Source organism: Babylonia areolata, chromosome 34 (genome assembly GCF_041734735.1).
Source record: "Babylonia areolata isolate BAREFJ2019XMU chromosome 34, ASM4173473v1, whole genome shotgun sequence".
In the NCBI taxonomy this organism is placed as follows: domain Eukaryota; kingdom Metazoa; phylum Mollusca; class Gastropoda; order Neogastropoda; family Buccinidae; genus Babylonia; species Babylonia areolata.
The window spans coordinates 212,528-223,780 of record NC_134909.1 but is presented as its reverse complement, the minus strand read 5'-3'; the positions used below and the strand labels follow the sequence as shown (position 1 = coordinate 223,780).

At 51.5% G+C, this 11,253-nt stretch overlaps 1 protein-coding gene across 1 annotated transcript in view; it reads right to left on the bottom strand.

Moving 5' to 3' along the window:
- Window positions 1-11: 11 nt before the first annotated feature.
- LOC143277352 (uncharacterized) overlaps window positions 12-11,253 on the bottom strand; it is a 47,330-nt gene continuing 36,088 nt past the window's right edge. Inside the window, exon 8 of the mRNA XM_076582136.1 lies at window positions 12-23. Coding sequence (XP_076438251.1) covers window positions 12-23 — 12 coding nt within the window. The remainder of the gene's footprint in view (window positions 24-11,253) is intronic.

Here is an 11,253-nt window from a genome sequence, read left to right as displayed (position 1 = left end):
ATCAGGTCAGGTCAGGTCTGTACCTGCCACAGGTACCATGTAACCCTGTGCTACCTGTCACATGTGGGCAGATGGAGCTCGATAGCCTGGGAAGGCAGTCCATCTAAGACAAGGAAAAGTCTGAAGTAAAACCCATGAAGTGCTAAGGAATGCAGGACAGTCTCGACATGCATTGACCCTGGGTCAATGGCCATGTCCCGACTTTCAGTAGCCGCGCCCCCGTGCCTCCGAGGAAGGTTTTTGAGCCAGAGGCTAGGACAAGGACAGTCTGATATAAAACCTACGACCTGAGGACCTCACTGTCACCGTCCCAGCTTGCTAGGCTATGGCAGATGAACCACGGGTGTAAAGGGTGGGGCCAGTACTGCGCACACTGCACTCCACCTAAAAATTCCATTGCGCAGGCTTGAAGGACACGTCCACGTCCGCGCCACCAACTATTCCAAGCCCTGTAGCGATGGGAAAGGGGCGAAAACGGCAGGTGGAAGATGTCACTGGAAGCCGCAGTTCCAATCCTGCATGCAGGCGGTTCAGGATATTGGTCGCCTGATTGTTGACCCGGAGGTGACAGCATCACTCGGCAGCACCCTGAACGACCAAGCAGCCTTTTCTAGGGACAGCACTGCTTGCTCCACACGGAGAGGGGCCTAGAAAAGGTGGTCCAAACAAATGCTCATCTCCATACCCCCCAGTTGGCTAACCGCGGTCAACGGGCATCTCCAAACGCGGTCGAACAACAATAGAGAAGAAAAGGCCGGCACCTGCCTCACAATTAGGTGCAAAAGGACTAAAGGTAGCATGCTGGAACATCCGAACCATGCGTGACTCTGCAGACAGCAACCACCCAGAAAGGCGTTCCGCTCTAGTCGCACACGAACTTCAGAGACTGAACATTGACATTGCTGCCGTCAGCGAAGTCCGCTTTGCAGGGGAAGGCAGCCTCCAGGAACACGGCGCTGGGTACACCCTCTACTGGTCAGGCAAGCCAGAGACCGAGAGACGCCTTTATGGCGTAGGCTTTATGGTCAGGAGCACCATTGCCTCCAAGCTTGAAAACCTGCCAACAGGACACTCAGACCGAATTATGTCCATGCGCCTCCCACTACGGAACAAACAGCATGTCACTCTGTTCAGCGTGTACGCTCCAACCCTCCAAGCGGATCCCACAGAAAAGGTCAAGTTTTACACTGATCTGCGCAACCTCGTTCAGAACACCCCTGCTGACGACAAGGTCATCATCCTTGGCGACTTCAATGCCAGAGTTGGCCAAGATTCAGAAGCCTGGAAAGGAGTCCTTGGCAAGCATGGCGTTGGTAATTGCAACGACAATGGGCGCCTTCTTCTCCAGTTCTGTGCAGAGCAGCAGTTTACCATCACCAACACCATTTTCCAGCAGAAGGACAGCCTGAAGACAACGTGGATGCATCCTCGGTCCAAACATTGGCACCTCATTGATTACATCCTGATGCGCCAGAGAGACGTACGAGACGTCCTACACACCCGAGTGATGCCCAGCGCGGAGTGTCATACTGACCACCGCCTCGTCCGCAGCAAGCTCAGGCTCCACTTCAAGCCCAAACCAAAGAAAGGAGGAGCTCCTAGGAAGAAATTCCAGGTCGGCAACTTTCAGTCAGCTGAAGTGAAAGCTGAATTCCAGGCGAAGCTTCAGGACAAACTTGAAGACCCCAGTTGCCCCACAGACCCCTCTCCAGAATCACTATGGGCACAGCTGAAATCAGCCATCCTGCAGTCCTCTGAAGAAGTCCTAGGGTTCTCGTCGAAAAAGAACAAGGACTGGTTTGACGAAAACAACCAGGAGATCCAAGAATTGCTGGCGAAGAAGAGATCAGCCCACCAGGCTCACCTTGCACAACCGTCTTGTCCGGTGAAGAAAGCAACCTGCCGGCTCATATGCAGCAACCTCCAGCGCAAGCTTCGTGAGATTCAAAATGGGTGGTGGACCAACCTGGCAGAGAGGGCTCAGCTTTGTGCAGACACTGGTGACTACCGGGGCTTATACGAAGCCTTGAAGGCGGTGTACGGTCCCTCATACCAGGTCCAGAGTCCTTTGCGCAGTGCAGACGGCCAGGCGCTCTTCACAGACAAGATGTCGATCCTGAACAGGTGGTCGGAACACTTCCAGGCCCTCTTCAGCGCCAACCGCACGGTTCAAGACTCGGCAATTCTCCGCATCCCACAACAGCCAGTGAAATTACAACTGGACGAGCTACCAACCCTAGAAGAGACTGTCAAGGCCATTGAACAGCTGAAATGTGGCAAGGCAGCAGGGGTTGACGGAATTCCGCCGGAGGCGTGGAAGAATGGAGGCCCAGCACTACACTCCAAACTCCACAACCTCTTTGTCTGCTGCTGGGAGCAAGGCAAACTACCACAGGACCTCCGTGACGCAGTCATCATCACCCTGTATAAAAACAAGGGAGAAAAGTCGGACTGCTCCAACTACAGGGGGATAACTCTGCTCTCCATCGCAGGCAAGATCCTCGCCAGAGTCCTCCTAAATCGGCTGGTGCCTACTATCGCCAAAGAACATCTCCCAGAGAGTCAGTGTGGCTTTAGAGCCAACAGAGGCACCACTGACATGGTCTTCGTTCTCAGACAGCTACAAGAAAAATGTCGGGAACAGAACAAAGGACTGTATGCGACATTCGTCGATCTCACGAAAGCTTTCGACACCGTGAGCAGAAAAGGTCTGTGGGAGATCATGAAACGTCTAGGATGCCCCCCAAAATTCCTCAGCATGGTCATCCAACTACATGAGGAACAGCGTGGACAGGTCAGACACAGCAACGACCTTTCGGAGCCCTTCCCAATTGGAAATGGAGTGAAACAAGGTTGTGTCCTCGCGCCGACCCTCTTCACGATCTTCTTCAGCATGATGCTCCAACAAGCCACTGAAGATCTTGGCGACGACGACGGTATCTTCATCAGATACCGCACTGATGGCAGCCTATTCAATCTGAGGCGGCTACAGGCCCACACCAAGACACTGGAGCAACTCATCAGAGAGCTTCTGTTTGCCGACGATGCTGCCCTCGTCGCCCATACAGAAGCGGCCCTGCAGCATATAACGTCCTGCTTCGCAGAGGCTGCGCAGCTCTTCGGCCTAGAAGTCAGTCTGAAAAAGACGGAAGTTCTCCACCAGCCTGCCCCACGGGAAGAATTCCACGCTCCTCACATCAACATCGGTGAGACAGAGCTGAAGTCGGTCCACCAGTTCAGCTACCTAGGCTGCACCATCTCGTCTGACGCCAAGATCGACAAGGAGATCGACAACAGACTTGCAAAGGCAAACAGCGCATTCGGCAGGCTGTACAAGAGAGTGTGGAACAACAAACACCTGAAGAAAGACACAAAGATCAGCGTGTACAGAGCTGTTGTACTGCCCACCCTGTTGTATGGCTCCGAAACCTGGGTCACCTACCGGCACCACATACGACTGCTTGATCGCTTCCACCAGCGCTGCCTTCGCACCATCCTCAGCATCCACTGGAGTGACTACATCACAAATGTCGAGGTCCTGGAGCAGGCAAAGACTATCAGCATCGAGGCAGTGCTGCTAAAGACCCAGCTACGTTGGGCAGGGCACGTGTCCAGGATGGAAGACCACCGCCTGCCCAAGATCGCGCTGTATGGCGAACTGTCCACTGGCCACCGTGACAGAGGAGCACCCAAGAAGAGATACAAAGACTCCTTGAAGAAAGCTCTCGGTGCCTGTCACATTGACCATCGCCAGTGGTCCGCAGTAGCCGCTGATCGAGAGACCTGGCGACGCACCATCCACCAAGCTGTCTCCTCCTTCGAAAACAACCGCAGGGCCAGCCTTGAGGACAAATGCAGAAGGAGGAAGAACCACGACGCTGCAGCCGCGAACCCAGACCAGACTTTCCCTTGCAACCGCTGCGGCCGACTCTGCTTTTCCCGCATTGGCCTTGTCAGCCATGAACGTGCCTGCATCAGACGTGGACAACGCCCTTCCTAGATCTTCGTCAGCGAAGCCAGGCCATGATGATGATGATGATTCAGAGGGTTTTTTGTTTGTTTGTTTTGTTTTTCTTCCAAATTTCACCCACATTTTTACCCTCATTTGCCCAGTTTCCCCCAACCCTCCATTCATCCACATCTCCCACCCCTTCTAACCGATAATACTCAGATGTATTCATAAATACTTTTACAAAATGTCTTCAATCTCCGATATGTGTAACGGGACATTAAACAAAAATTCCTCCTCCTACACAGACAGACAGACAGACAGACAGACAGACAGACAGACACACACACACACACACACACACACACACACACACACACACACACACACACACAAACAAACACGATTTGGATACAGCCTCTTCGGTAAATATGATACATTGAAATGTGGTTAAATCATTTGTTCAACAATTAAACTGACAATTGAAATGACACCGGATGTTTTTTTGTGGGCTGTGTTTTCACTTAGTGGGTGTAGTTTTATCCACATGAGTCTCTCTCTCTCTCTATCTCTCTCTGTGTGTGTGTGTGTGTGTGTGTGTGTGTGTGTGTGTGTGTGTGTGTGTGTGTGTTAAAATTCAAATAATTTTTCGCCTTGCCCTGAAGGCAAGTAAATGTGATTACGCATGAAATGTTAATTCCACTTTCATTATGAAAATAATTCATTATCGTCATCTCTCTCTACCCCCCTCCCTCTCTCTCTCCTCTTCCCCGCCTCTCTCTCTCCACTCTCTCTCTCTGTCTCCCCCATCTCACTCTCTCTTTCTCTCTCTGTCTCTCTCCCATGGTAGTCTGATTTTTGGTAACTTAGAGATAAATCCCCAAAAAGCTTCTTTAACATATTTGATTTCCAGGATTAGCCTCTTCTAACACACGTTTCAGTAGTTTGGGGCTGACAGGAGATCATTTACTTGACATTTAACATCTGCTGAACGTAAGCGTACTTGTGTTTTGAGAAACTGGTCGATATCCGTTATGTAATCAGACACTGAATCAGATGTATGAAACATTGGATACAGCGCATCAGAATGGAAGATAGCCGTATTGCAAAGAAAACCTACACAATGATTTATCTTCTTCGTTGCAATGGCAGAAACAGAACATAACTGAGTGTCCAATAAATGTTACACGTTTTTTAGATATGGTTTTGGTTATATGTGGGAGAATCAAGGTGTGGGCTGTGTATCAATCTTTGAGCCAAAATTGTTTGATTGTTACGTGCGAGACTTATATTCTGTGCTTGTATCAAAGGACAGGTTTAAGCCGTGTGACATCCCGAAATACTTCTAATTAAAAATCCAATTTCAGAAAACATTTAACCAGAATCTGACTGAGGGTGTCCCAACTGAAACCTCGCCAGTTATGAAGCTCCAAGAAAGGAGAAAACACGAGTTGTCCGTTTTGCCCTGAAGTGGACGAATCCAAAATGCATTATTAATTTTCATCTTGGTTTGTGCCCGATATATAACACTGCGTGAATCGTACACCCCTCCCCCAGGGCCCCCTCCCCGACAAAAAATCATTGTCCAAATACTTTCAGATTTATATTGCTATGTTTTGACCCTATAATGTAGTTGTCACTTGCATTGTTTTCTTAATTGTTTGTTTGTTCATCAAAAGCATTTACTTTCAGAAATAGGACGATCTACCATGACGAGTGTACCTTACTTGTTGCTGTCAACATATTCACGTCTTTCCCAGCACACCTTTGCGCGTTTCATGACGCGTGCCATGAACGCCATGTGTACGAAATCCCTGTTCTTTTTTCGGCACTGTGTGTCACTTGCAGTTGTGAACATCCTTGATCGGCCAGTTGTAAACGCTGTCGTATTATCCTCCCCAACGGTCACCCCCACCCCCCACCCCCCGCCGCCCTGTCTGTCTGTTGTTGTCAGTGTATGATTGTACCTCCTCCCCTCTCGCTATTCCACACCCACACTTAACATCCATGTTTTGTGCTTTTGTGTGTCCCCCTCCCCCACATCCCTACTGTACATGACCACAATGACTTCCCCCTCCCCCACATCCCTACTGTACATGACCACAATGACTTCCCCCTCCCCCACATCCCTACTGTACATGACCACAATGACTTCCCCCTCCCCCACATCCCTACTGTACATGACCACAATGACTTCCCCCTCCCCCACATCCCTACTGTACATGACCACAATGATTCCCCCTCCCCCACATCCCTACTGTACATGACCACAATGATTCCCCCTCCCCCACATCCCTACTGTACATGACCACAATGACTTCCCCCTCCCCCACATCCCTACTGTACATGACCACAATGATTCCCCCTCCCCCACATCCCTACTGTACATGACCACAATGGCTTCCCCCTCCCCCACATCCCTACTGTACATGACCACAAAGATTCCCCCTCCCCCACATCCCTACTGTACATGACCACAATGATTCCCCCCTCCCCCACATCCCTACTGTACATGACCACAATGACTTCCCCCTCCCCCACATCCCTACTGTACATGACCACAATGACTTCCCCCTCCCCCACATCCCTACTGTACATGAACAGGTTGTACTGGATTACAGGTTACCAGTAGCAGATCAAATGACCTGACCTGACACCAGGTTCAGGGTCGGGTTGCCGGCGACTAAACCGGCACTCCCACCGCTCCCTTCCGGGACTGGTGAGGGGGTGGCTAGACACCCTTATGGAGATCCATAAAAGGGCGTTGGCTCAGGAGAGCCACCGACGGCCATCTAGCTCCACTGTGCTGTGTGCATGCCACACGCAGTTGGCCCCCGGGGTGTGTCTACCCATGCATGCGAAGTCTGGATCCGGCAGAATCTGCGGAAGAAACCTATCGGTTCAACGGAGAGGAAGGCGGTTACAGCAACGCACTGTGGAGTGCAGAGAGCAAGATGAGACACCGAAAGGATATCTTGGTCATCCACTGCATCCGTGCTCATCCTCCAGTCGTCTCGACTTAGTCTTGCCACTGGAAATTGGTGGACCCGGACGAGAGAGTGAGGTTGACGTTGCGCAACTCCTCTTCACTTTAAACAAACTCATCGCGCAAGTCATCAGTCATCCAAAATGACCTTTCATCCTTCATCATTTCATCACCCCCAAGTCCTGTGGCGACAGGCGAGCGACGAAATGACAGGTGTGGGTACACTGGCAGTCGCAGTCACAGACCTGCACGCAGGCGGCTCAGGCCATAGGGTCGTTCTTCGTCGACAGGAGCAGCAATGGAGCTCGGCAGCCGTCTGAGCGTCTGAGCAGCCCTCTTTAGGAATGCACTGCTCACCTCCCTGGCATGAGGAAGGGGCTAGAAAAGGTGCCCTAAAAATTGCCTGCTCCATATCACCCTGGCCAGCATACCGCGGCTGGCGGGGACCCTACATCAGCGGTCGAAACAACAAGAAAGAAAAGAAAAAAACAAGGATCGTTCCTCTCACCATTGGTGCTTGGAACATAAGGACTCTCCTGGACAGAGATAACGCGGACAGACCCCAAAGGAGAACGGCACTAGTTGCATCCGAACTCGCCAGATACAACATTGACATCGCAGCCTTGAGTGAGACTCGGCTTGCAGGTGAAGGCGAGCTCTGTGAACGGGGATCTGGTTACACCTTCTTCTGGAGTGGACGAGGAAGCGAAGAGCGACGTGAGGCTGGCGTTGGTTTTGCAGTAAAAACAGCACTTGTCAGCAAGCTAGCTGGAATCCCAAAGGGAGTCAACGATAGGCTTATGACCATGAAACTCCCACTGGCATCTGGCCAGAAGCACCTCACCATTGTCAGTGCCTACGCCCCAACCATGACCAACCCAGATGAAGTGAAGGCGAAGTTCTACGAGGACCTTCACTCTGTCATTGCTGCTATCCCTAAAGCAGACAAGCTCATCATTCTTGGGGACTTCAATGCTAGAGTTGGCTGTGACTACATCTCCTGGGATGGAGTGATTGGAAAGCACGGTGTGGGCCACTGCAACCCAAATGGATTGCTTTTGCTTCAGACCTGTGCAGAGCACGAACTGCTGATAACCAACACAGTTTTCTGCCTCCCTACCCGTAACAGGACGTCATGGATGCACCCTCGCTCAAAGCATTGGCATCTCATCGATTATGTCATCGTCAGGAAAAGGGATAGGCAAGATGTACGTGTAACAAAGACCATTGCGGCGCTGAGTGTTGGACAGACCATCGCCTTGTAGTCTCGAAGCTGAATATTCGAATCCAGCCCAAGAGACGCCCCCAAGGCCAGAAGGCTCCAAAACAGCTCAACATCGCTAAGCTGAAAAACATCACCATCAAACAGTCCTTTGTGGAGCTGCTGGAAGATCGTCTGGAATCCGCCTCTCTGGACAACCAGAATGTGGAGTCTGACTGGAGGACCCTGCGTGAGCTGATCTATAGTACAGCTTCAGAGACCCTGGGACCCATGTCCAGAAAGCACAAAGACTGGTTTGATGAAAACTGTGATGAAATCAAGCAGCTTCTGGATGAGAAACGCCGTCTGCATCAAGCCTACCTGAGCAACCCAAAGTCCACATCAAAAAAGGATGTGTATGATGCCATCCACAGGACTGTTCAGCAAAAGTTACGCCAGATGCAGGATAAGTGGCTGAGTGACAAAGCTGATGAGATCCAGGGATATGCTGACAGGCACGATATGAAGAGGTTCTATGATGCCTTAAAAGAAGTCTATGGCCCCACATCCTCAGGATCATCCCCCCTCCTCAGTGCAGATGGGAATACCTTGATCACCGAGAAGGAGAAAATTCTCAAACGCTGGGCTGAGCACTTCAACACTGTCTTAAATCGCCCTTCCTCCATAAATGATGAAGCCATAGACCGTCTCCCACAAGTCCCCATCAACGAAGCACTGGACGATCCGCCAACACCTCTTGAGACCCAGAAAGCAATTCGTCTGCTATCCAGTGGCAAAGCACCTGGCTCAGACTCCATACCAGCAGAGGTCTACAAGGATGGAGGCACTGTGCTGACTGAGAAGCTCCATCAGCTGTACTCACTCATGTGGAAAAAAGAGACGATCCCCCAGGATTTCAAAGATGCATCTATCATTCACTTGTACAAGCGAAAGGGGAACCGGCAAGCCTGTGATAACCATCGGGGCATTTCCTTGCTCTCCATCGCAGGCAAGATACTTGCCAGGATCCTACTAAACCGCCTCACAGCACACCTTGACCAAGGTCATTTCCCTGAGAGCCAATGTGGATTCCGGAAAGAGCGCGGAACCACCGACATGGTGTTTGCTGCAAGGCAGCTGCAAGAGAAATGTCAGGAGCAAAATGCTGATCTGTTCTCCACCTATGTCGACCTCACTAAGGCCTTCGACACTGTGAGTAGAGAGGGACTGTGGAAGATCATGGCCAAGTACGGATGCCCTCGGAAATTTATTTCCTTGGTCAGCCAATTCCATGAAGTCAGAGACTCAGTGCGGTGGAGCGGTTCACATACCTTGGCAGCACACTGTCACGAAATGCGACCATCGATGATGAAGTGAACGTCAGGATTGCAAGAGCAAGCGCAACTTTTGGTAGACTCAGTGCAAATGTCTGGAACAGAAGAGGCATTAGTCTTGAGACCAAGCTAAAGGTCTACAGAGCAGTAGTTCTCCCCACACTACTGTATGCCTGCGAAACTTGGACAGTGTACCAACGACATGCCAAGAAGCTGAACCACTTCCACACAACATGCCTCAGGAAGCTACTGAACATCAAGTGGCAAGACAAGACCCCAGACACAGAGGTGCTCGCAAAAGCCACCCTTCCCAGCATCTTCACCATCCTGATGCAGTGCCAGCTTCGCAGGGCTGGACACGTGGCGCGCATGCCAGACCATCGGCTGCCCAAAAGGCTTTTCTATGGCGAGCTGCAACAAGGGAAGAGATCACACGGAGGTCAGAAGAAGTGCTTCAGAGATACTCTGAAAGTCTCTCTGAAAGTGTTTGATATCAACCCTGACTCCTGGGAGGAATCTGCAGTGGACCGTGACAAATGGCGTGCTGCTGTGCACAAAGGCACCAAGTTGTGTGAGGCCAACAGGACTGCTGCAGCTGTTCAGAAGAGGCAGGCCAGAAAGTCACGGGCAAACAAGCTCCCTGACAATGGTATGCCTGTCTTTGTCTGCCCCAACTGTCAGCGAACATTTCGTGCGCAGATTGGACTATTCAGCCATCTGCGCATTCACAGATAGATTCATGAGCATCCTCCCCCCCCACCCCACCACCACCCTCCCCCCATCCCCCAGCTGGATGACAACGATGGTCATCATCGATCTCGATGGACACACACCACCACCACTGTACATGACCACAATGATTCGCCCTCCCCCACATCCCTACTGTACATGACCACAATGACTTCCCCCTCCCACACATCCCTACTGTACATGACCACAATGACTTCCCCCTCCCACACATCCCTACTGTACATGACCACAATGACTTCCCCCTCCCCCACATCCCTACTGTACATGACCACAATGATTCCCCCTCCCACACATCCCTACTGTACATGACCACAATGACTTCCCCCTCCCCCACATCCCTACTGTACATGACCACAATGACTCCCCCCCCCACATCCCTACTGTACATGACCACAATGACTTCCCCCTCCCCCACATCCATACTGTACATGACCACAATGACTTCCCCCCCCTCCCCCACATCCCTACTGTACATGACCACATGACTTCCCCCTCCCCACATCCCTACTGTACATGACCACAATGATTCCCCCCCTCCACCACATCCCTACTGTACATGACCACAATGATTCCCCCCTCCCCCACATCCCTACTGTACATGACCACATGACTTCCCCCTCCCCACATCCCTACTGTACATGACCACATGACTTCCCCCTCCCCCACATCCCTACTGTACATGATCACAATGACTTCCCCCTCCCCCACATCCCTACTGTACATGACCACAATGATTCCCCCCTCCCCCACATCCGTACTGTACATGACCACAATGATTCCCCCTCCCCCACATCCCTACTGTACATGACCACAATGACTTCCCCCTCCCCCACATCCCTACTGTACATGACCACAATGACTTCCCCCTCCCCCACATCCCTACTGTACATGACCACAATGACTTCCCCCTCCCCCACTTCCCTACTGTACATGACCACAATGACTTCCATTTCCTCCTCCCCCCTCCCCCCCCCCACCCCCACCCTCTCTCTCTCTCTCTATCTCTGAATCACGCACACACTCTCACATTCGC